The sequence below is a fragment of the Populus euphratica genome, unplaced genomic scaffold (assembly GCF_000495115.2).
Source record: "Populus euphratica unplaced genomic scaffold, PopEup_1.0 scaffold1.1, whole genome shotgun sequence".
NCBI classification, from domain to species: domain Eukaryota; kingdom Viridiplantae; phylum Streptophyta; class Magnoliopsida; order Malpighiales; family Salicaceae; genus Populus; species Populus euphratica.
The window spans coordinates 3,366,462-3,390,389 of record NW_011499845.1 but is presented as its reverse complement, the minus strand read 5'-3'; the positions used below and the strand labels follow the sequence as shown (position 1 = coordinate 3,390,389).

Here is a 23,928-nt window from a genome sequence, read left to right as displayed (position 1 = left end):
TGAAGTAGCCATCTATGGCCGCTGCACCAGAAAACAAAACGGTAGCGCTGTCCGTGTGGGTCCTCACTCAAAAACTACAAAACAGACAGATTCCGAACAATATATAACACAAGTGATGCCCTTTTCTTCATTTATCATCGAACAATATTCCATGTCTTTCCTTTCCTTTTTCCTTCTTTTATTACTTTAAATCCTTCACAATACCTGTAAAATGGAACTTATAACAATATACAATAAGTTGAAATTAAATGTAATGTTGTGCAATCCTACCATCTTTTTGTATAAAAGGTGTTTTACAGTGTTAAATTACTAAATAAAAATCATATGATATAACAATGATTTTTTTTAATAATTGTATTTCATCACACTTAAAAAAACTTTATCCTGACCATTTTAATCGATCACTTCTTTTTTTCATCAGAATCACCACAATTACAGAAAACATCGAAGTAAAATACACACACAAATGGTTGAAGCTTAACAACCGTGGAGTTTTTTACCAACAAGTATTTTTCTATTTGTTAATTTTTGCAATCAAAAAAAAAAAAACAGACACATCATTTCACACCGAATGCATAAACTTTAATTCTAACATATCCAGATTTTACACATGTGGTGTAAGGGCAACCGATGAATATAATTTCCCATTCATCTTGGTTCTCAGTAAATATGAATAAATATGCCCGATGAAGACCCAAACTTCTTTTGAAGGAATTGTTGATATATTTTTTAATTTAGAATATCTAGATTAACTTACATACATCACAATTAATTTTTAAATTTATTGAATATTTTATAATTTTAATAAGTAGATAAAATATCATAAAGATAAATAAAATACACAGAATGGAATCCAAATACTAAAAAAACAAATAAATCCCTCCCATTACTGCTGGTTCATTACTTCAATTATGCATTATTTATACCAGTAATGTTCTCTGTTTTTTTTTTGAAAAAAACTATCAGCAGCAATGCTCGTAATTCTACTATCTGTACAAATTAGTTCGCTCGCCAAGAGAAATTGTGCAGAAAATATTAAAAAAGAATCGACACAGAGCTGTGTCATTGTTGGTATGCCAGAGTAATGCCCCACTGCCAGCTCTTTGTCTATTACAATTTCATTTTTTAAAAATCAAATTAATTTATTTTTTATGTTTTTTAATATTTTTTACGTATTAATATTGAAAATTTTAAAATAAAAAATACATTTCGGAAACAACTTTTATAGTCTGAATTACCCTGATTGGCTGTTTAAAAAGAAATCAGTTGACTGGGAAAGCAGCTTTCCAAGACGACCGAGACCGCGGGATGAATCAATTATCCCAAGAGAGAAAAATGCCGGTGTGTTTTGCAATGAGTGCCCGGAGTAGGTAGTGGCAAGGACAACGGTGCCCTGGCATGTTCTGACAGGTTGGCACTTGTCAATAATAGAGGTGGATGCGGCGTGGTTATCATTTTGACATCAGCGGAGATGTTCTCCTCGGACAATTACTCGCCAACTGCTATCTGTCCTGTCAGTTTTTTATCTTTATTTTTTATTCTAACCGTGGGGGTTGGAGAAGCGTAAAGGCATTGTAACTGAACTGGAAAAATAAATTGCGCGGTAGGGCCCACTCAATCTACAACCCTTGGGTTTCAAAATCAGCTGCCAGCGATCTCATTTGTAGCAATGGCTGTGAAAGTTAAAAAAAACTTCTATTGATATTTTATTGGTTGTTTTTTTATATTTATTTTTATAAAATATAATATACGAAGAAATAGTAAAATAAAATACAGATCTATAAAAAATGTTAATATCTCAGCCTAAAACTTATCTCTTATTTTTGTATCTATCTATTTTTCTAAGGATAGATTTCAATAAATAACTAATATTGTACTATTAACTACTTTCTTTATTAAAAAAAACCCTTTAGTTTTGTTTTCTCTTCTCCTTTCTAATTTCAGACATTGCCATTGTTGGTGTTTGACAACGGGGTCTCGAGACTGCGATCATTTCTCCTGTTTATAGCTATAAACATGATTTAAAGCAACTTTCGGATTACATATTAGAAAGATTGATCCTCGTATTTTTTTAAATATCAAAACAATATTGTTTTGGCGATTTTATTTTCAAAGTTGACAGGTTAATTGCAGGGTTTTAAGTATATCGATCCCAGACACGATCAAATTACTGTTTAAGCAGCTTTTAATTTAGCCGTCTAGGTGTTTTTTTTGGACTAATCTAGACCCATAATCGATAATGTCCCAAGTCAACGCATAGGCTATTCTTTTATACCTATGCTTCCCACCTAGGTTTAGGAATATAGGATACACTTCTGCCACCATGTGAAAAAAATAAATAGCCTCCCTGTCTGAACAGTGAAAAAATTTGTTCCAGCTTTTGGAGGGCGTCATTGATTTGTTTAATCAGCACAGTAAACATGCATATATGTATGTATATATATATATATATGTATGTATTCCTCGCAACTTGAACCAAACTCTCATGTTTTTTTATTGCGAAAAAAGAGAGAATAGATGAATATACCTGCAAGATAATTCTTCTTACAAACCCGATAAATGATATGCAAAGAACGACAAAAAAAAATGGTTTCGAAGCGCTACCATTTAAGAATATTAGGTTAAACATCAAATTAGTCTGCTTAGCTATTCTCAATTAAGTCTTCGAGTAATGTCTTAATTGATGAAAAGTTGAATAATATTTTTTTTCTTGTTTTGATCTTGACTCTTGAGTCTCTATAATAACTGAGAGATCATAGATCAAATAACTTGGTCAAAGTGTTATTAATGACGGTTGATAAAATCTGTACAATTTGCACACGCAATCCACTTGGCGTCGCTATCATCAAATAATTTTTCAGGAGAATTACTTTTAAAAAAGTCTTCGGAAATACGATACTGAATTGTGGCCAAAAAGCCCAAAACTGCACAAAAGTGAGCAGCAACTAGGTAGAGTCGCTCGTTACTAGGTAGCATTTATTTCACCGAGAAAGATTGGGGACAGCTTCTGTACATTTTTCGTTCCCAGGTTTTCATGTAATAATAATAATGAAGGTAGTTAAGTTTTTTTGGCTTAATTGTTTTTTAGTGAGAGGTGATGATCCCGCTACATCAGCTTACAGCAACACTCCATTTTCCAAGTTTATTTAATGTTGATATGAACACCTTTTGTCACTTATCATTTAATAAAAGTGATGATATCCATGGTTGATGTGTATTTGATACAATAAAAAATTTTGCGTAATTAAATTAATCATTTTTTTGGAACGATTAACTTTATTATCTTATTTTATTTTATATATTACAGAGTTGATTTAATTGAATTTTAAATTATGTTAAATCAATCAATTATGTTTCGATCAGGTGGACCTTGTTAGTTATTTAATTTAATTAATCTTAAACTAGTCCAATTTAAGCTTCCAGTCGTTGCATTTCTAAATCCAACCACCTATAAATTATGCGAAATTTCAGAAATATAATTATATTCACTTTCATCAATGGCAAGACGCAAACACGAAATGATATTTTTTGGTACGAGACGTGAAATTGTTTTCGCTTAGTAGCAATGGCACATCTCTTACGAGCTTTTAATCACGAGGACAACCTGGGGAGTATCTTATCCACATGTCCCTTCCAATTCTCGGTACTATTCTTCGAAACCAACGAAGAACAGTGATTCGGCTTCTTGCAACCAGCCAGTCACCGAGATTATCAGCATCTGATCCTAGTCTTCTCGATTTACAGACCCTAGCGTTTTCCGTTAAACATTGAAGGGGATACAGAGCGTGGAATTTCATGGTCGTTATTTTTTTGTCCATGCTTCTGTTTAGCTGTGGACTCGTTTTGTGACGCAGCTGTCCACAGCTACAAATTTGTTTTTCGTCCGCATCTCACAATTACTTGTTTCTTTATTCCCTTCAAGAATAATTTAAAGCGAGACATCGAGGGGTCGCTCCGAGGATCAATATACAATCAGCATTTGAGCATCGATGGCCAATTAAATAAGAAATTCACTTGGTAGGTGGTTTCCCAAGTAGCTCATAAGTACAAATCACTGTCATATTACTAATTTCCTATTACTGGCGCCCAAATTATTTCCACGTCTTATCATGGCCTCCATTTTGGTCAGACAATACATTATTTTAATTATATGGTAGCATTAGCAGCCGATCGTCTTCTTGACGAGGTATCTCCCTTTCGCATAAAACACCGTCTTCTTACAGGCAGTACTCCAGCCACGCAACAAAACCATGTTGAAGAAGGGAGTTCCTACAACTGCAATTGTGTCCTTCGTGTTCGTGTTTATGGTGTTCTTCTTCACTTCCCAAATAAACTTCTCGTTGCTTTCTGGATCAAATTTGGCCTCCTTGATAGCCAGGAGTAAACCAGGTATGGGTTACGTAATCCTTCCATCGATAATCAGGATTAACTAAGTTGTGATTGCCATGATATTCTTCTCAATTACAGACTCAAATATCAAAATACCAGGTTTCATTGATTGTCTGATAGAGTTGACCTTCTGCAATTCCTTATCACCTAGCTAGTCTGGAACCATTTTCTTGTTTTTCGTTAATTCTTGTCTAGTTTTCATATAAAAACATGGATCATGTTTGTTGGTGCAGCTATTTCTTGTTTTGATCTTGTATAGCTTTGCATTACTTGTGAAGACTTCACATAGTTGCTCGCTAGCATTCAAGTCCCGTGTACGATCGTGAAAATAGACTAAATAAAATTGCAACAATTTTTGTAAGGGGAATTATCGGATGGATTTGTTCTGTTAAATTAATTATTATTAACAAATCACATATAAATATAAATATAATAAATCATTGATTCATAAAAAGTTAAAAAACACAGATCCACTCTAAGAAAATATCAAATCAAGTATCCAATAATGATGTTCCGTTGGACTTCGATCCAAATTTTTGAAAAGAAGAAAAGCTTTAGTTTCACATTTCATTTTTATTGAATCTTGAAGAAATTAAAACAATGTGATTCAACAAATTGAGTTCTTAATTTCTTTGTTGTTTTTCTATCAATTCACCTAATATGCTTTCGTAAAATAAACACTGGGCTGAAAAATGCTGTATTAGCAAATCACTTCCAATGAACAGATACATTTAAATTGGAAAACTCCATCCATTCAGACTTCCGAGTATATGGTATGCAGGTATTATAAGAAAGAAACGGGAAGAAAAGCCAGCACTCTCACACACCCATTCAGGCATGCTGTTAGGATGAGCAGATCAGTCTAAATTGAATTTCTAAGCTAAATCGAGTTTAGTGGCGCATTCAATTCTATTAATCTGATTTTAGTTGGTTTTAAAATGAAAAGTTAATAATTCTTTTTAAATATCAATTTGCTATTCCTTTCCAACACAAATGGGCTGAAGGAAGTTCTTTTAGCGATCCACCTCCTCTCTCATGATCCATCTCTCGAAAATTATTGAACTCAAACAGCACAATTTGTAATTCGATACATTCTGTTCAATTTGGTCTTTTTTCTTTTTAGGTAATTCAATTCAATCTTTCTTCTATAGCTAAATGACTGTTTGGGAACATAACTGAAAGCATGTTTTTTGAAGTTTGAATTTATTTTTGTTTGAATTTATATTTTTATGCTCTTAACTATTTTAATTGTGCTAATGTCAATTATAATTTTAAAAAGTAAAATAAATTTATTTTGATATATTTTTTTTATTAAAAATTACATTGAAAAACAACTACGGTGTACCCTAAACATCTCCTAAATCAAAACAGTCATCCTTAAACCAAAGCCATTACTTGTTTTTCCAATCACTGTGATTTGCACAAATGTTTGCTTGCATTCAAAATAGACATGCCTTGTGTTTTACAGTTACTATGAACATGGCACGGGAAGACAAGCGAGCTTCTTCAACCTCCCGTTCAGGGGTCGAGAACGTAATCACATGCGACTGCTCTCACCGATACTATGATATGTGGTTTGTCAACGGTCCAACGCTCTTGGATCCAATCACTTCAACATTCTTCGCAATCGGCGCCAGTAACTCGACCCCACTAGACTCCACAGTGAAATTTCATCCTTACCCCCGGAAGACGGATAAAAATGCCAAGTCTAAAGTCAACGAACTAACACTCACCTCAGCTCCACCAAAATCCTCCTGCGGAATCACGCATTCTAGTCCAGCCATAGTATTCAGCACGGGCGGGTACACGGGGAACTTCTACCATCAGTTCAATGATGGTCTGCTTGCTCTCTACATCACCATTAATTCTCTCACTCTAGATCAAGATGTCATCCTAGTGGTCACCAATTGGAGTGATTGGTGGGCCAAAAAATACGCTGATCTACTGCATCAATTCACCAGGCACCCCATCGTCAACATGGACAATCAGACCAGGACACACTGCTTCCCATCAGCAACCGTAGGGCTAATGACACACGGTCCCTTAGTTGTGGACCCTACATTGCTCCCCCGGAATAAAACACTCCTTGATTTCCATGCACTCCTACAAAATACATATGGTCCCCGAGGTAAATATCTTTCGACATCTGGTAAATCTAAGGGTGGTAGGCCCCAGCTTGTTCTGGTGAATAGAAAAAATGGTGTCGGTCGTGAGATCTTGAACTTGAAAGAAGTTCTCAAGACAATCAAGGAAGTGGGATTTAAAGCAATAGTGTTCGAGCCAAAGCGAAATGCTTCGGTGAGGGAAACATACAGGCTACTCCATGGAAGTCATGCAATGTTAGCAGTACATGGTGCTGCGATGACACATTTATTGTTTCTAAGAGTAGGAACGGTGGTGGGTGAAATAGTGCCAATTGGAACAGATTGGCCTGCTAAGACATTCTACGAGAAGCCTGCTAGAGTCTTGGGATTAGAGTATATGAAATATAAGATTGAAGTTAACGAAAGTAGCTTGGCAGAAAAGTATCGGGTTAATGATTTGGTGCTTAAGAACCCTTCAGCTTTTGTCAACGGAAATTATACAAAGGCCATGGTATATATGAAGACCCAAAATGTCAAGCTTGATATCGTTAGGTTTCGGGCATACTTAAAGGAGGCTTTTGTGAAAGCTCGAAGATTCATGGACAAAGAAGGCTAGCTAGCTAGCAGGCATTTTGATGCTGTTTTTTCTTTTCATCATATGAATGTTGATGTTGTCAATGATTTTGTTTATATATCATTATTCCATTATTCTTCAAGAAATCCTCGTCCTTCTCTCCTCTCCTCCTTAATGCTTCTCAATCTCCCGCGACTCTTATATCATGACATCGACTTCTGTCTCTAATCTACTGATATACAATCATGAACTTAGTTTAATTACTGTTGATCACTTTTAAAGAAATATGTGCGGGACACAACCTTTCATATAATGGTCGGGACATTTTCTTTCCACCCAAATAATAAATAGGATCGCTAATCGCTAAGACAAGCCAATTGCAGGTCGATCCACTAAAAAACTGAGATGTGAGAAAGATTCGTTTCTTAATTTGGTTACGGGACTCCTTTTTTATTTTTATTTTTTTGTTGAAAACTCCTTTTTTATTTTATAGCATCACTGGTGTGTTTTTTTATGGACCCTGTAGCAAAAATTGGTGTGGGCTCGAGCAGACTTAGTTACGGGCTAGACTGTCCAAGTTCAAGGTCCGATATGCCAGTCTAAGCCTGCTATCATTTGAAAAGAGATGGATCTAAAGACTGGACTTCAGAAGGCAGTAATTCGTGGACCGGAATGGACCCCCCCTCCCTCCCGGGTGTCCGTCCATTTACCTCGATCTCCAAACTAATCAACGGAACAACACCTTCGCATTCTTTCACTAAAGTCTAAACCGAATAAAATGGCAAACAAGGCTGAACACTTGCTGTGATTTGTTTTTTAAGGCCAAACATGTTGTACTGAGCACAACCTCGTAGCCAAGAAGCACGATTGCAACATTTAACATATCAACAGTCCGTGGAGCCTTGTGTTGTTCGTGTTCTTCTTTGTATTAGATATCATTCACTCTATATTTTCAAGATCAAATGGGCCTTATTTATCCGAGTATATTCCAGGTATGCATGGACGGTTTCCATGGTTCTTTAGTCGAGTTCATTGTAAAAGAAACCGAAAGGCTCCATCCTCAGGTGCGCTTTCAAGAGAGAAAAAAGGGAAACACTCTAACAAAATCATGATTTCATAAATTTTAAGTTCTCCTCTCTTAAATTATGTGGGGCGATGTAAAAGTCCAGATGCGAACCCCTTCTTTTGAGAAACTTTACCTGACCCAATGCTGCCTCCTTTGCAGTAACCAATGGTGAGAAATATTCTCTCTTCATACATTGTGACAGGCCTACTTCAAGCTCGTGAATTATGCTGAGCATTCTACAATCTCAGAGTGAACACATTTCTATGATTATGCTTGCTTTGATTTGATAAGTTTGGCCATCATCAACAAATTTATTCTGAACTCAACATAGCCTCAAAACCCCATCTCTCTGGATAGCTACAATATTTGGCATTATGGGCACCGAATCTAATTGCTTTGTGATTCGTGTTCTCCGGAAGCATGTTTGTTGTTGGATACAAATTCAACCAAATGCGGCGCCGCGTTCCCTGTGGTTTCGACATCATTTTTTAATAAACTAGAATTGGGATAGGCTGTTAAAACTTACAAGCATTGAGAGGCAAGGCATTTCGAATAAAATGACGAGAACAATTTAATCTTGCTGCCAAAGGAACCATTTTGCACTCTGTACTAATTTCTGCGTAGTCAATTGAGTTCAAATAGTAGGTTTGTTCAGTATTTGCTGGTTACTAAACATGGTAATGTAATAAATTTTTTTATCATGTACCTTGCATTATGCTCTGCTAAAATGTGAATTATGGTTTGGGATTCTGACATGATTAATAAACTTGCACCATACTGATGCTTGCTCAGCAACTCATCTCTTTCTCACAACTTTCTTTTAGCAGGTAAGGTCTTGATCTACAATGTGTGTTTTCCGTGACACAATTACCAAACACTGCATATCTCAAGTGACACTTGCTCATGCCTTCTACTTCAACAGTTGAATAAATGAGCTGTGATTCTTTCTAAAATAGTCGAGTTTTGTGCTGAGTGTCTTCTCTGCTGACGGATTTGGTCTCTTTACTGATGTGATATGAGGTTCTGCATCCTTGTGCTGGTTCAACCAATATAAACAAAAAGGTTTGGAAGTTGGAACATGTACTTCAGGGATCATCTTCCAGGGCTGGTGAAAGCTAGGGCTGGTGGCGACTGTGGTTCTTCCATGGTTTGTGACATGGTTTGCTTGCAGGTATGCCATTGAACCGATCATTTTACTTTATTGCAAGTAGGTCCCAGCTTATTTATACACCATGAAGCAAGTGCCATTTTGATGGCATTCAATGGTTTCTAGACGTCTCCACAAGGACTCTGTACTTTCGTGGAGGTTGAAAATCGACCTCTTTTTTGCCTTGAATAAGCCAAGCGGACCCCTGTGAATGCTGAAGAGATTTACCGCGCTTTTCTTTTATTTTCTTTTTGCTTGCAGGTATGCCATTGAACCGATCATTTTACTTTATTGCAAGTAGGTCCCAGTTTATTTAGACACCTTGAAGCACGTGCCCTTTTGATGGCAGTCAATGGTTTCAAGACGTCTCCACAAGGACTCTGTACCTTCGTGGAGGTTGAAAATCGACCTCTTCTCTGTCTTGAATAAGCCAAGCGGACCCCTATGAATGCTGAAGAGATTTACAGCGCTTTTCTTTTATTTTCTTTTATACAGAGGAATTAAATTTCATTGATGGTTAAGAAGATTTCGTTTTCCTTTTTGAGAATGAGAATTTCTTGCGGACTCCATGACGTGTCGAGTCATGTCTCTGATCTGAGGATTGGCATGGTATGCCATAATGAAACTTTACTATGATTTCCTAGACCTCTCTGATACCTGAGCCAAGTAACATGCTAGTATTTGCACTGCCACTTTTGTGCTACGTAATTTACTGGTAAATTAAAATGGATGACTTCTGCAAGAGAGTTCAATCTAAAATCCTGTATTTGTTCCTACTATTGGACTCTTATTGCAGGCTCTGTCACAGAGAATCCACTAAGGAAAATTTGTTGCAGGGGTTACGGTTTGGGAATCCCCCTTTGATTACGAGGCCGCTATCAAAGTGCAGATTAAACTGCTTCGATACTTGTCTCCTTATTTTTTTTTCATTTAGTCACATTGTCATCCTTTCCTGTCATCCTTTGGGCCGTGGTTCTTGCAGGATCGAGCTCAACTCATGGCGTTGCTCACATATGAAGCCGTGGAAGCAGCTGTTAAGAACCGAGTAGAGATGAAAACAAGAAGTTATGGTCAAGAGGTAGGGGTCACCCAGCAGGATGACGGAACTGATTCCCTACACAAAGTGGAGCCAACTTTAGTTGCTAATCTGTACAAAAACTGGACCATGCCTCTGACAAAAGAAGTTCAGGTTGAATACTTGTTGAGAAGGCTGGACTGATGCCCTAGTCATTGCTTTTTTTTTTAAAAAAAAAAAAGAAACAGATCTGCAGGCTGCTTTTATATAGTTATAAATGCCTAGCATTTTATGAACGACAAATGTTATATGTTATGGTGTATGTTTTATTAATAGAATTTTTCCTTGTTTGTTATTAAACAGCAAACACTGTCACCGACGAAGCAGCCCGCCTGGTGATCCACGAAGATGGGGCTGTTGACACAAGAGGCAGCTGCATTGCTATAGTTGTCATTGTCGACTAATGAGCTGGAAAAATCGTGGTTTCAGGCCCACCATGTTCCATTGCATCTTTAATTATCTGGTATAGACAAATGCGGGGACATGAAGCAACCCAAAGAGAGAAAAATTGAAAGACTTTTCATCAGTATTAGCTCCGGGGGATCTATCCTTTCTAGTAGGCAGTCGCTTTCAGAGTCTTGGGCCCTTGCTAAATGCATTTTACCATACTTATACCAAAATGATTCCTTCTTAATCATCAGCCTGGTATAGACAAATGCGGGGACATGAAGCAACCCAAAGAGAGAAAAATTGAAAGACTTTTCATCAGTATTAGCTCCGGGGGATCTATCCTTTCTAGTAGGCAGTCGCTTTCAGAGTCTTGGGCCCTTGCTAAATGCATTTTACCATACTTATGGCAAAATGATTCCTTCTTAATCATCAGCCTTGTTTTAGAAGCACAGCAAAAGGTATTTGCATGGAAGAAAGATTTGATATGAACTTGTATACAGTTGCTTGCATGATACGTCTGTCGTTGTAAATCCTATATTGTTAGTATTATAAATTTCTGACTGATGCTGTAATTGAAACTAAAATTTAACACTGGGAATTTTTCCGATACTTTCTAAAAAGGATTTGGATCTATTTTTTAGCGTTAGAAATTGAAATGAAAATATCATGCGAACAATTTTTTTTTTTAAATGTAATGTGAATATGACATGAAACAGAAAAGAATTAGAAAGGAAACACAAAGCAAAAACACCTTGTGCGCTAGAAACTATGAAATCATCAAAAGTTTACATTAACTTCTGCATAAAATTTTCATCTTATTTTTCTCGTGCATAGCTGTTACAGTGACCCATTTTAATAATAATAATCAATCAACAGAGGATGGATTTTTTTCCCAAAAAAAATAGTAATTGATAAACAGAGAATGATCCTGTGACACGAGAAAATAAAGAAAGGGACAGCAGATAATAATCCAAAGGAATCGCGGCAAGTTCCATCATCACCCTTTCTGAAATTTACAGAAACACCCTCGGTTAAATTGAAAATTCAGTGCCTAGAGAAGCGTGAGCGCCGCTTTTCGTTTTTTCAAATGTGCTGTGCAGCTACACTTTTTGTCCCTTTGTGCCAACCAGTGTTCAGATTTTAGCCAGAAAAGCAACCCCACTCCTTTCCATTTTACTGTTTCAGTCGTCTCACGCCCTCTCTCTCAAGCCTCACCAACAGATCGGAGAGGAGAAAGAGAAGTCTTGTGCTCGGTGCTCGAGAGAGTTTGAGGCAATGGAGAAAGCATTAACAAAAGTGAATAGCTTGAAAGTAGGAAGCTTATGGATCTCAAAGAAAGCAAAAGAAGAGTTCTCCAACATTACTGAAGACATCAATGTAAGTGATGCCTGTACGTACTCTAATTCCCTTTTCCTTTAACTTTATGTCTGTGTCATGATGATTTTGTTTTACCGTACTTTTATTGAGCTAGTATGCCTTTTGTTTTAGGTGATTTTGGTGTAATGTGGGTTGATTGGAGGATACCCATTTAATGATATTGTGCTAATCTTAAATGGATCTGTTGATTTTCATGGAAACAGGAGTCCTTTCGGAGATGGGTTTGTTTTTCAGATAGTAAATGATTATGCCATCATGGAAGAAAAAAAAAGAATGCAGATAGTAAATGATTATGCCATCATGGAAAAAAAGAATATGTAATGTGGACAAGATATTTCTTTTTATTTTGTATTGAATCCAGGGGTTTCGAAAACTTGGAGGTTACATTTTAATTTTCTTTCATGGGGTTTACTGACTGGAAGAAAAGAAAAGGAAAAGAGACGAATTGAAGGAGACCCAATTGAGTTTCTTGTATGAAATGATTGTGTTTGAACCAATGAAAAAGGAAAAGGATTTTTAGGATTTCATTCGTGCGTCTTGTATTGCCTAATACTTACCAAAAAAAAAGTCTTGTATTGCCTAATGGAGTTTTTGCCCCTAGGATTTCATTCGTGCGTCTTGTATTGCCAAATGGAGTTTTTGCCCTCTTTTATTTTGGGTTGTATGGTAGTTTTGCTTTGCTGTGAAACTTGTTTTGTATATGGTGTAAGTTCACGATTGCTTGTGGTTGCAGACTATCTCAAATACTGTTGAAGAGAAGGCAAGATGGGTTTTCAACAAGTTGAAAGGTACGTAGAGAATTATATGTAGCTAAAGCAACAGGTATTCTTGAGGAAATGACTAATGATGCACGGTGTTTGTTTTTGTGCACCGATGATGTTTAACATGCCACTGTTTTTTTTTTTTCAATGTCTTTGATATTCATTCTCCACCTCATTGCGGATTGTTTCAATTAGATACAAGGTTGTGTTTATTTAACTGCATTATTGTTTTGAGTGGCACTTGAGGTGATACAATGCTGTCATTTGTAGATCAGAATTCTGGAGAATGTTCTGAAAGGAGAATCTTTTATCATTTGTATGTTCTGGCTCCATTTAGTGATTGTTGCTTTTTCGAAGAAGTTGAAAAACCGTGAGACTGGGCCAGCAACGACACATGTGATGCCCACAACAGTTTTTATAGCATATGCGTGTTTACACATTCGCAGTTCCACTAGATTGCTCGATACATTACAGTCTTTAGTGAATGTTTTGCAATCTCCTTCTCATCTTTAATATGCATTATTACAATGGATATTACAATTTTGCTCGCAGAATTGAGATCCTGAAACTATTTATAAGTAATTAAGGGCTCTATTTCTTCAATTGACTCGAGATTAATTAATATGGGATGGTTAACAAGGACATCAATTTTTAAAGGTTTCTTTCATTATTGAAGTCGTCTCTTTTATACCAGATGCTTAACTGTATGTTACTTTTTTCTGCAGGAAAGCCACTAAAAAGTTTGCCAGATCTCCTCCGAGAATACAATTTGCCACCGGGACTTTTTCCCCAGAACGTAACTTGCTATGAATTCGATGAATCAAAAGCCAAACTGATTGTGTACCTGACTTCTGCATGTGAGGTCAGCTTCAAGGACTCTTCTGTAATTAGGTATGCACCTCGAGTAAAGACAATACTTACGAGGGGAAAGCTGACAGGTATTGAGGGAATGAAGACAAAAGTGCTCGTATGGGTCAAGGTTACGAGTGTGACAGTTGAGAGCTACAAGTCTGATAAGGTGTGGTTTACAGCTGGTGTCAAGAAGTCTAGGCCTAAAAGTGCATATGATGTACCACAGGCTGCTATCAGGGTTGAGGAATTTTGAACCAAGGATGTGGAACACCATCATCTTCATCCATGATCAGTGCTCGTATTTTTAGTCATTTTTTGGAATTTAAGCATAATTCGTGCTCTGTAATCAACGGATGAAAAATCTCTTTGCTATGGATGTAATATTCGAAATCCAATTGCCTCTATAATGGAACTTCACTACGCGCTTGCAATGAGTTTGAGATTTTACACACCATTATTAGCGTTTCTGCACTAGTGAATTTGGTGGGTAAGGATCGTTGAGAGCCAATAATGATGACATGTACACGATTACACTAACGAGAGCTTTGGCTATGGATTGCTACGGGGGAAAATCGACCTGATGCACGTGATGGATGGATGCAGCTGAGCAGAGCGCACTTGCATCATATGGTCGATTGCTTATCCGCCTTTACTAGAGATTTTCCATTTGATACTGGGCGTAATGGATGTTGTTTATGCCATCTATAGTCTAAACACCACATGTAAATTCCTCATGCTGGTACATGATGTCCTCCACGGGCAAGTTGTGATGCTTCTTGTAGCTGCAAGTTTTCCAACTAAAAGCAAATGTCACCACTTTGTTTCATTCAACAAAAAAAAAGAAAAAAAAAAACAGAAACCCATTGCGAAAAAAACGGCACCATCATAACCAAAAGCAGACATTTGCTTTTGAGGCCTCAGACCAAGATTATCACGACGGTGAGGTCGATACATGCCTGACCTACCTCCGGTCACAGTGATAAGGTTTTACCAGCAGGCACTGCCCCCTGCCGCAATCATTACAATAAGAAGTTGAACTTCGCTGCGGGTGAATATGTTTCCATATTGATTTCAAAAGAGAAACTAAGCGTTCAAACATATTGTCCACTTAACTGTTAATACATAGCCGTGCTGGCGTATGAAAAGGTTTCCTTTCTGAATTTTCTATCAGCTAAATTGACACTACAAAATGGACACCAGAAACTTTCCACCACGTTCTGTACTGCAAAATCAGATCATCTATTACGGATATATATTGAAAAATCGATCTGCTCTACAAAAGATTGAATTGTTGATTTTCCATTCGGCAATCCTAACTTTGTCGTATGCCAATGTATATCAAATCAGCTATGTATCTGCACTTCATCCTTGAACCATCTCATAAATTGATATTATATTCTCTATGCTCAGCAGGAATATAATGCACCATTCCAGAAGATCAGATCGTCTGTTTTGGATAACTTCTTGAAGGAAATGAATGTTGTGCTGCAAGAAGGGAGAGATGAGATGAGAGAGCAGCTCCCAGATGAATATATCACAATAACTATCACAACAAATTCAGAAAAGTGAGATGTGGAAACTGTGCTTGTGGAGATTATTGAGCAATTGCCAGATGAATAGCCATTAATTTACTACTTGCAATCCAACTGCAATATTTTGGAGGAAACCTGAAAAAGTCTTGAAAAATACTGCAAATCAATCAACAGTCTACTATCTGTAAATATGTCTGCTTATTTAAATTTCTTTACATTTTATGAAATATTTCAAGCATCCTCTCATTCATGCAACTGCACTATCTCCAATGAGCACCACGTATTATATGCTCTTTCACGCCTAACTCTCTATAAACACAATCACCACAATAACCGTACACATAGCTATTTAAAATTAAGTAATCACCAAAATCCATAATATTCATCAGGTACAATAATAAAAGCAGATGCGTACCTCTACAAATTTTAACTTGTAATCCAGACTTCCAAAGCGTTGAGTAACTTCATACTCCTCCCTGAGGTACTCATATATTTGAGCATATTTTGCATCCCTCCAAGCAATTTCAGATCTGGACAGTGAAAGAATAGAACTGGTAAAGGCTGCAAAATGCATGTTAAAAAATCACAGCATATACAATGCTGTTTTGGATACTTCTACAAATTCATCAATTTTACAATTTCATTATAGTCAACCTGTAACCTGCCTTTTCTAACTGAGGCTTGTCTCAACACTTTTTCTTAGATAAAGGAGTCTAAACTTTAATGAGCAATGAGATTCTGTGAGGAACCTGAAAATATAATGAGGCTGAAGCACACGCACATTCATTCTCGAAATGATACCAGACTAGACCGACAAGGAACTTAAGAACAGCTTATTGAATAGCACTAAAGAACATCAATAGTTTATATGGCCCATGGAATCATCATAGTTTGAACCAACATCCAAAGGATTCCATGCAGAACTCCTCATCTAAGATAAGCAGATTCATTCAGATGCCAGATGCGTTTCTTTAAATTGGAGACAACACTACCCAAGAAAAAGAAGATTCTTTTCTAAAAAAGTTTCCTGCTCTTTAAAATCTTCATGCTTCTTAATGACTGATGACAGTAAATATATGGGGAAATGGAACAGAAACCTAAAAGGTTCACCAGGTGCTTAACAAGAAGATCTTACTGAAATCTCCTAACAGCACATGGTTTTACATCTGAAAGGAAATTCGATAATAGAGTGTGTGAAAGAGACCATTTAAAATTATAATATGCAAAGAGAAATTTAACAACCAATGGTAACAATGGAGTACCTCTCAAAAAGACCCACTTTTAGAATCACATCAGCTAGATTTGAATTAGCCTTCCCAACAAGTTGAAGGAGCTTTTTCCTGTCCATTGTGAAAGTTCCAGTTTTTTCCATAGCACGATTTATGCCAGAAAACTCTTCAACCATCCCGTCAACCTTAGAGAGAGAGAGGGTGTGAGAGGGGCAAAAGAAATTAACAATTTACTTTGAGTTTAAAGTTCCTCCAATTGGCATCCCATTCCAAATTGTGCTAGCCATTTTTCAATAATAAATAAAAATGTTTCACAAGTTGAATCCTGACATCCAAATGATTAAAGCTTCGATTTCTTGAAATCTGCCACACTGTGTTTTGAACAACCTAATGTCTTCTTCTACCATGTAGATTTTGATTTACATCACAAATCAAGGATACAAATGCAAGATTACCTGTGAAACAAAATAGTCCAAAGCTATGCTTTGCCCAAGCACACTTCCAATAATGCGAATACTATCAGTGTCTAAGGTTTTGAGAGCGATGTAATCTAGACCTCCCTGCATGTCCTCAGCCAGAAGTGGTTTCTCTATTATGGCATAATCTAATAAAAGAAGAAACCAAGTGCCAAAACAAGAAATCATTCACGTATTCAGAAATTATCAAAAAGTTAAAGTGGTTACAAAACAAATTATGAGGCTGGCAGAGCAAAACTTGGAAAAATTGAGAGACTAATAAAGCCATGAGAGTTCAACTCAACTCAACACAATCAAGCCTTGATCCCAAACTAGTTGGTGTTGGTTATGGATTACGATGTCACATGCTGCAAATACTAGCACTACAGGGGACGAAGACGAAGAACAAGCAATAACAGAGGCAGTGGAGATTTGAATCAGCGGTCAGAGCAGGAATTCATCAAGTAGCTAAACGCACCGTTTTACTTTTATTTTGCAATGTGTTAGGAGACACGTGTAATAATAAGGCCTGCTATCCCTTGCAATGTGTTAGGAGACACGTGTAATAAGGCCTGTTATCCATAATATTTGGGACAAACCAATTGTGTGTATAAATTGGGTTGTAACGGAATGGAAAAGGAGAACTGAAAAACAATTACGCAATGAATGCATGAAGAGAGAGATTCGGGTGAATCACTCCTTTTTCTATCTAATTTTCCTTTCTTCATCTATTTCTCCTTTTTCTATCTAATTTTCCTTTCTTCTTCATCTATTAAGTCTGGTATTTGGGTCACGATCATTGCCAGCCAACCATACATCACTGGAATTAGTAGCAGGGGAAGCATTTCCATTGACCCATAACATACGATGACTGTCCTAAATGCTGTCCTAAATGCGATTCTCATCTCAAGCATTAAAGTGCGGAATGTACCACATTTGCACAATATCACAAAACGTTAAATATATCTACTAAACAAGACAAACAAACTAACTTTTCTATTTAAATAAGACAAAATATAGGATCTTCTCAAAGCAATTTACCATCTTTCCTCATCTCGGAAAGCAATCCAGAAGTGTGCTTCCTTACTATTTCCAGGTACCTTTCAACTTCATGATCCTCGATATTAAATAGAACAGCAGATCCATATTGGAATACAACCATGTATCGGCAACTGGCATACCCTCCTATTCCAAGTGCCTGAATTAAAAGTCAGATGTTATAAGATGACAATCAAACAAATCGGCTTGAAAGGCATAAATACATGTTAGAAAGTTTTTTCTTTTTTCGTTTTTCTTTTTTTTTTTGGTTGGAATCAGGATCTGATCTTAAGTATACATGATTCCCACCACTTTTATCCATATGCAGAAGGAGGTAGAATGTTTGGAAAACTAACGAAGCTCAAACGATCACAAAAAAAAAACCCTACGTAATTGTTTTCAATCAGCTTACACTAATGTCTGAAGAGAAATTGAAAAATCTGAGGACAGTATAATTTGTCGAGCGAGAGGTAGGAGGAACAACATTGCTTAAATTCTCTGCTTGCATGCTCTTCAAATTAATACTGCCAAAATCACGAATCTGAGAAAACCAAACCATCAAAGAAAAAAAAAAACACAGAACCACAAATATAAGAGGAACATAAAGCATGGAGAGGATAGCACGTAACGAACCGAAGAAAGACGCTCGCTATCAAAAACCAAAACCCAGCAACATAAGCGTAGGCACTTCAAATCATCACCCTTTAGTGACCGGACAGTCAGTACAACAGGCAATCTCTCTATCTAGACAACATTTTACTAACATTAAAAGAAGTCTCTCAGCAGGGGAAAAAACAATCTTTAAAGAGGGTTGTTGCATATTGAAGCCTAGTTTAATCCAAGCCACAAATTTCAGCCAATAGAAACCCACCAAAGAAAAATAATCACTAAGCTACAGGAAAAAAAAAACACATTTCCGGACACAGAACAAAGAAACCGTTGAGGAAAAAAAAAGAACATTAATAATATAAAGTGGCAGACCTGGTACAAAGGAAGTAAGCTTTGACGGGAATCTTTCCAGTTTCCTCATCTTCTTTAGGTCCCAAAGGATAATTAAGAGCGAAATCATGAGACCCAGATTCAATTTCATAGCTATAAACCGAAACCCGGAAAGGGATTGCAGAAAATGGCCTGAATTTGAAGCCACGGACAGTTTGGATTAAAGGGTGTGAGCGATTAAAAGGTTTGGGAAGGTTAGATAAAAGAAAGTCAGAAGCTTTTGTGGTTATGTGGTCGAGGACAAGAGAAGCAGTAGCTCTCCACCTGCTGCCCATTCACTTTGGACAGGACGGTTCTTTCTTTTATTATGGGAGCTAACAGTTCTTTAGTGTGGAAAGTAGAAGGTTATGTTAGTCTGTTGTGAATTGTGAGTGATAGATCCATGCCCTATTCTCTGGCCTCTTAGCTTTCTCGGCTCTAGCTGCGCCTTCGACTCCACCACTCTGATTTTGTTTGTTAACAATTATGGCCCTTTATTTATTCATTTTTTATTACTTTTTTTGGTCACTTTACTGTTTTGTAACAAACTTGCATTTATGATAGGGTTTGTTTTTGCAGTTAAATATATTTTTTAAAGTATATTTTAATTTGTTTTTGTTTTTGCTTGAAAAAATATAGAATTGAATCTCATTTATGTGTATTTTTTATGATCTAAGGAAGGGGGAAATTGAAATACCTTTATATCACGTTATACTCAATATTCTCTTGCACAAAAAATTATATTGAATTTGATTTATATTAATGGGAAAATTTATTTACTATCAAATCTAAGTTAAAACTCACTTTTAAAATAAAATAATTAATTTTTTTTATGGATAACAAATCAATATTAAACAATTGAATATATCAAGCATTTTTTTAAATCAGATTACTAAATAATTAAGATTAAATTTTAAGGATTTAAAAAACATATTAATTTATTGTATTCAAATTAATAAATTTTCATGAATGTGAAATTTAAAACTTGAATTCGATAAATTAGAAGGGACCATGTGAGGATTTGATCGTATAAATTTTCTATTTTAAATTAGAGACCATGCCTTTATTAGGCGGGGGGGAAATCATTTTTTATGGTAAAAATGAGGGTGGTGAGTACTCAACTACTATGATGCCGTTAATTCCGAAGTAAGACTTGGCTATTAGGTCAACAAGAACAAAATAATTGCAAATTAAACCATATAAAAACGCCGTCGTTGGAACGGGTGAATAACATATCACCTTATCAGTCCACCCCAGGAAGGCAGCGTGAAACAGAATTGCCACTCCGCGAGCAAAAACATAGCAGCGAGACAGTGTAGGTGCGAGCGCCAGAGAGAGAGAGAGAGAGCTTACAAAATCGGAAATGACGATATCAGGAGATCTGAGGGTCTCAGCGACACTGGCCTCTTACTCTAAACACCTTCTATGCTCTTTGACTCCCTCGAATTCCAAGGTCTCCACTCCGTTTAATTTAGCTCCACTCGCTTCTGTTTTCACGTGTATTTTGAGTGCTTCCCATGTTATGTCAATTTATCTGTGTTGGCTGGGGAATTTGATAAATACTTTGGGAAATGAGATGGAGAAGATTGGGGTTGTGGGTTGATTTTTGAGGGAGAACTGGCATATAAATATCATTTTTTAATTGTTCATGGAGGCTGATAAATTATGGGTGCCATTTGTTGTTTCATTTGGTGATCTGGGCTGATAGGTTTTCGGCATACAAGGGTCAATGCGTATGTGATTATGTATCATTTAAATCCGTATGCAATGATTTACAATAAAGGAGAAGAACAGAAATTTAGAAAATTTATGGTTTAGAGAGGTGTTTAGCATTATGTATTTGGCACCTAGATATATTTTGAAAGTAGATTATGGTGAAGTGAAATTGTCAATTAAATGACTTCGAACGCAGGTTTTGTTTCCTGAATTTATATTTACATGCTCTAAGGTTGTTATTTTCATGTTTTAAACTTGAAGAAACATTTGTCTGATGTTGTGGATACACTGAGTTGGGTTAGCTTTTGATCTTTCTACTCATAATATCTTGTACTGAAGAATAGAGAGGCTTTCCAAAGCCATATTTATGCACACTGACGCATTCTGATTATTACTCCAGGTTTCATGTATGAAAGTGTAGAAGTCTCATCAATGGGAGTGGCCCAAATTCTCAAACCTTCAGAGCCAGAAAAAACAATAAATTAAAATGGGTTTCAAGTGACAAGATCTTTGCTTCTATCGCCAAGATTTTCTGTTTATTTCAGCCCCTCTCCGTGACTAGATTATGTGGTGTTTTAATTTGGTCTGATGTGGATTGCCATGTCAGCAGATGCTGCTAACATGAACACCTTGTTAGCAGGCATCTGATGAAAGGCTTAATTGGTTCATTTTGAAGAGTTGAGATACAACAGTGAGAAATATTAAATTTGGAGTGCCGGGCTGTTTAAGTTGAGGATTCATATACTAATTCTGCATTTATTTACGGAAAAACAAAGACTTGGATGGTATGCTCTGGTATAGATTACCATGCGATGTTCAGTAAAATGAGACAGCATAGATACAGGATGGCCAAATGCTCTGCGTGTAGTTGTTACAGTATTTGTGTCGGAACTACTTTAGTGAACAGATAATCTTTTGCTCTTGTTTTTTACATCTATGTATTTTTAGTATTGAAGAATTTTTGGCTGGCAGATTTTGGCATGTGTGAAGTTTTATGTCTCACTATAGTTAAGTCTTTTGCTCTGTAATATATAGGTAGAGTTCCTAGGCTTCCTCAATGGAGGACGTGGCACTTCCCAAAACATGCTCAAGTGGCCTGGCTTTAAAATACATGGTCACTTTAAACGATCTGCTGGGATTGCTGAAGATTACCAACTGTCCTCAACTGCAATTAATCAAGAAGCTGAAAGCTTGCTCCTAAGTGCCATAAACATGAGCTTCTTTGAGCGTTTAAACTTGGCTTGGAGGATAATATTCCCTTCACCAACTCAAAGAAAGAGCTCAAATGCAAGGATTGCCAAACAGCGTCTGAAGATGATTCTCTTCTCTGACAGATGTGCAGTTAGTGATGAGGCAAAACGGAAAATTGTGAACAACATTGTGCATGCTCTATCAGAATTCGTGGAGATAGAATCACAGGATAAAGTTCAACTGAGTGTCACAACTGATACAGATCTTGGGACGGTGTACTCTGTGACGGTGCCTGTACATCGGGTGAAGCCAGGATATCAGGAAGAAGACGAGAGTGGATCAATAACAAACATCGAGTACAAAGATACTGGAGAAACTTCTAGTTCTGTTGATGTTCGGTTTGATTTCTACATCCCAGATGAAAGAACACGATGAATTGTAAGCTTAAATTTAAAGAAAGGGGGTTTTGGCTGCTATCAAAACTTTATCTTTTTCATATTTGGACCTTTAGCCACGAAGATAATCTCACTCCTATGTATATGTGAAACTCGTGTTGAGTGGTTGAAGATTTTGCTCTTTTTGAACTTTCTCTTCGATTTGGCCCTTTTGCCTTAATGACGCTGGAGCATGTGAATTGGCACCCTAAAATCATTTTAGTTTTGTGTGTATATGTGTGCTGGTATGTTTTATTGATCATCTGAAGGTAGCGTGTGAGTGTGTTGATTGGTGGTTTGCAGCAATGGAAATGATTTGATAATTGTTTGTGATGCTGATTAAATTTCCAATCCTTTGCCAATCCCCTGCAAACACAGGAAATTTATTTTTTTTTGGAAAGTAAATTTTGAGAAAGTGAATTCTGAGAAAAATAAATTTCTGAAAAGTAAAGTATTTTCTGATGTTTTGTAGTGTTATGAAAAATGAACTGGAAAACATTTTCCAGTGTTTGGTTATGTTATGGAAAATGAACTGGAAAATAATTTATTAATATTTTATTTTTCTTAAGTTTATTAAAATAATAAGGAATAAATCTTACAAATTAAAAAACTCTGTGACAGCGCCTGTACATCGGGTGAAGCCCGGACATCAGGAAGAAGACGAGAGTGGATCAATAACAAACATCGAGTACAAAGATACTGGAGAAACTTCTAGTTCTGTTGATGTTCGGTTTGATTTCTACATCCCAGATGAAAGAACAGGATGAATTGTAAGCTTCAATTTAAACAGAGGGGGATTTGGCTACTATCAAAACTTTATCTTTTTCATATTTGGACCTTTAGCCACGAAGATAATCTCACTCCTATGTATATGTGAAACTCTTGTTAGTGGTTGAAGATTTTGCTCTTTCTGAACTTTCTCTTCGATTTGACCTTTTGCCTTAATGACGCTGGAGCATGTGAATTGGCATCCTAAAATCATTTTAGTTTTGTGTGTGCATGTGCTTGTATGTTTTATTGATCATCTGAAGGTAGCCTGTCAGTGTGTTGATTGGTGATTTGAGCAATAGAAATGATTTGATGATATAATTTCTCAAAAATTATTTTTTAAAAAACAAATATAGCAGGTTTCAAACCAGAGTGTTGATTAAATTTCTAGTCCTTTGCCAATCGGGTTTCAAACCAGATATGTAGTAGCAACACAAACCTTGGATCTCTATTAAGTTTTTCTTTCACGTATCTTATTATGTCTTTTTAATGCGCTTGTGAGTTGTATGAATTTGTTGAATTTTCAGGTCTTTCGTTGTGTTTTGTTTAATTTTAAAATGGCTAGGTCCCATCTGAGATTAAGGAATGTCTTTCAAGGTTTCAATGCGATTAACCGCCATTCGAGATACTGAAAGATACAATGCTGCCATCTCCACTGGTCAGCTTTCCTCGAAGCATGGGAGATGGTAGTGTTTACTTCAGGTTCACAAAACGGAGATTGATGAAGCAGAGACGTTGGAGTTGGTTGGTGTGCTTGTCCATTCAAGTATTGCCCAAATTCCAGTGTCAGGAGAATTATCGCAATTTCAGTTGACATTGTACTCCTGGAGTAGAAAAGACCACACCGACGTGGTGCACTTTCTTTCTTATGC

At 36.5% G+C, this 23,928-nt stretch overlaps 4 protein-coding genes and 1 long non-coding RNA gene across 14 annotated transcripts; 4 read left to right on the top strand and 1 right to left on the bottom strand.

The window, feature by feature from the left end:
- Positions 1 to 4,065: 4,065 nt before the first annotated feature.
- On the top strand, positions 4,066 to 7,214 carry LOC105121199 (uncharacterized). 3 transcript variants are annotated; one of them, XM_011019760.1, is made up of 3 exons: positions 4,066 to 4,395; positions 5,177 to 5,195; positions 5,883 to 7,214. In XM_011019760.1, the coding sequence occupies exons 1-3, from the start codon at positions 4,251 to 4,253 to the stop codon at positions 7,087 to 7,089; spliced, it is 1,371 nt and encodes a 456-aa protein (XP_011018062.1). In that variant the 5' UTR covers positions 4,066 to 4,250; the 3' UTR covers positions 7,090 to 7,214. The 3 variants fall into 3 exon arrangements, with proteins under 3 accessions (XP_011018062.1, XP_011018069.1, XP_011018055.1); XM_011019767.1 differs by lacking the exon at positions 5,177 to 5,195 and having other exon boundaries at positions 4,066 to 4,389; positions 5,858 to 7,214; XM_011019753.1 differs by lacking the exon at positions 5,177 to 5,195 and having other exon boundaries at positions 5,858 to 7,214.
- An 831-nt stretch (positions 7,215 to 8,045) lies between these two features.
- Positions 8,046 to 10,911, top strand: LOC105121183 (uncharacterized). Of its 4 annotated transcripts, none has more exons than XR_841507.1 (5): positions 8,046 to 8,111; positions 8,273 to 9,284; positions 9,756 to 9,869; positions 10,057 to 10,449; positions 10,639 to 10,731. It is a non-coding gene; the product is annotated as an uncharacterized LOC105121183 (long non-coding RNA). The 4 variants fall into 4 exon arrangements; XR_841510.1 differs by having other exon boundaries at positions 8,064 to 9,284; positions 10,057 to 10,143; positions 10,243 to 10,449; XR_841504.1 differs by having other exon boundaries at positions 8,064 to 9,284.
- A 906-nt stretch (positions 10,912 to 11,817) lies between these two features.
- LOC105121140 (uncharacterized protein At5g01610-like) lies at positions 11,818 to 14,149 on the top strand. 2 transcript variants are annotated; one of them, XM_011019678.1, is made up of 3 exons: positions 11,818 to 12,115; positions 12,836 to 12,890; positions 13,589 to 14,149. In XM_011019678.1, exons 1-3 carry the CDS (start codon positions 12,110 to 12,112, stop codon positions 13,966 to 13,968), a joined length of 441 nt encoding a protein of 146 aa, XP_011017980.1. In that variant the 5' UTR covers positions 11,818 to 12,109; the 3' UTR covers positions 13,969 to 14,149. The 2 variants fall into 2 exon arrangements, with proteins under 2 accessions (XP_011017980.1, XP_011017972.1); XM_011019670.1 differs by having other exon boundaries at positions 11,820 to 12,102.
- Positions 14,150 to 14,756: 607 nt separating this feature from the next.
- On the bottom strand, positions 14,757 to 19,401 carry LOC105121152 (uncharacterized). Of its 3 annotated transcripts, XM_011019689.1 has the most exons (7): positions 18,951 to 19,401; positions 18,382 to 18,493; positions 17,973 to 18,129; positions 16,932 to 17,080; positions 16,510 to 16,661; positions 15,663 to 15,777; positions 14,757 to 15,200 (listed from the first exon to the last, which is right to left on the bottom strand). In XM_011019689.1, exons 1-7 carry the CDS (start codon positions 19,241 to 19,243, stop codon positions 15,078 to 15,080), a joined length of 1,101 nt encoding a protein of 366 aa, XP_011017991.1. In that variant the 5' UTR covers positions 19,244 to 19,401; the 3' UTR covers positions 14,757 to 15,077. The 3 variants fall into 3 exon arrangements, with proteins under 3 accessions (XP_011017991.1, XP_011018000.1, XP_011018010.1); XM_011019698.1 differs by lacking the exon at positions 14,757 to 15,200 and having other exon boundaries at positions 15,685 to 15,808; XM_011019708.1 differs by lacking the exons at positions 14,757 to 15,200; positions 15,663 to 15,777 and adding an exon at positions 15,815 to 16,413.
- Positions 19,402 to 20,178: 777 nt separating this feature from the next.
- Positions 20,179 to 23,373, top strand: LOC105121168 (cell division topological specificity factor homolog, chloroplastic-like). Of its 2 annotated transcripts, XM_011019726.1 has the most exons (3): positions 20,179 to 20,400; positions 21,699 to 22,170; positions 22,937 to 23,373. In XM_011019726.1, exons 1-3 carry the CDS (start codon positions 20,311 to 20,313, stop codon positions 23,053 to 23,055), a joined length of 681 nt encoding a protein of 226 aa, XP_011018028.1. In that variant the 5' UTR covers positions 20,179 to 20,310; the 3' UTR covers positions 23,056 to 23,373. The 2 variants fall into 2 exon arrangements, with proteins under 2 accessions (XP_011018028.1, XP_011018021.1); XM_011019719.1 differs by lacking the exon at positions 22,937 to 23,373 and having other exon boundaries at positions 20,180 to 20,400; positions 21,699 to 22,441.
- The last annotated feature ends 555 nt before the right edge of the window (positions 23,374 to 23,928 follow it).

Coding starts and splice junctions, on each gene's coding strand:
- LOC105121199 (XM_011019753.1), top strand. CDS start 4,251: ATGTTGAAGAAGGGAGTTCCTACAACTGCAATTGTGTCCTTCGTGTTC. Junction 4,396..5,857: donor CAGGAGTAAACCAGGTATGG/GTTACGTAATCC, acceptor TGTGTTTTACAG/TTACTATGAACATGGCACGG.
- LOC105121140 (XM_011019670.1), top strand. CDS start 12,001: ATGGAGAAAGCATTAACAAAAGTGAATAGCTTGAAAGTAGGAAGCTTA. Junction 12,103..12,835: donor ACATTACTGAAGACATCAAT/GTAAGTGATGCC, acceptor TTGTGGTTGCAG/ACTATCTCAAATACTGTTGA. Junction 12,891..13,588: donor GGTTTTCAACAAGTTGAAAG/GTACGTAGAGAA, acceptor TTTTTTCTGCAG/GAAAGCCACTAAAAAGTTTG.
- LOC105121152 (XM_011019689.1), bottom strand. CDS start 19,243: ATGGGCAGCAGGTGGAGAGCTACTGCTTCTCTTGTCCTCGACCACATA. Junction 18,130..18,381: donor ATTTCTCTTCAGACATTAGT/GTAAGCTGATTG, acceptor CTTTTAATTCAG/GCACTTGGAATAGGAGGGTA. Junction 17,081..17,972: donor TTCCGAGATGAGGAAAGATG/GTAAATTGCTTT, acceptor TTCTTTTATTAG/ATTATGCCATAATAGAGAAA.
- LOC105121168 (XM_011019726.1), top strand. CDS start 20,311: ATGACGATATCAGGAGATCTGAGGGTCTCAGCGACACTGGCCTCTTAC. Junction 20,401..21,698: donor TGACTCCCTCGAATTCCAAG/GTCTCCACTCCG, acceptor TGTAATATATAG/GTAGAGTTCCTAGGCTTCCT. Junction 22,171..22,936: donor ACATCGGGTGAAGCCAGGAT/ATCAGGAAGAAG, acceptor TGAAGCCCGGAC/ATCAGGAAGAAGACGAGAGT.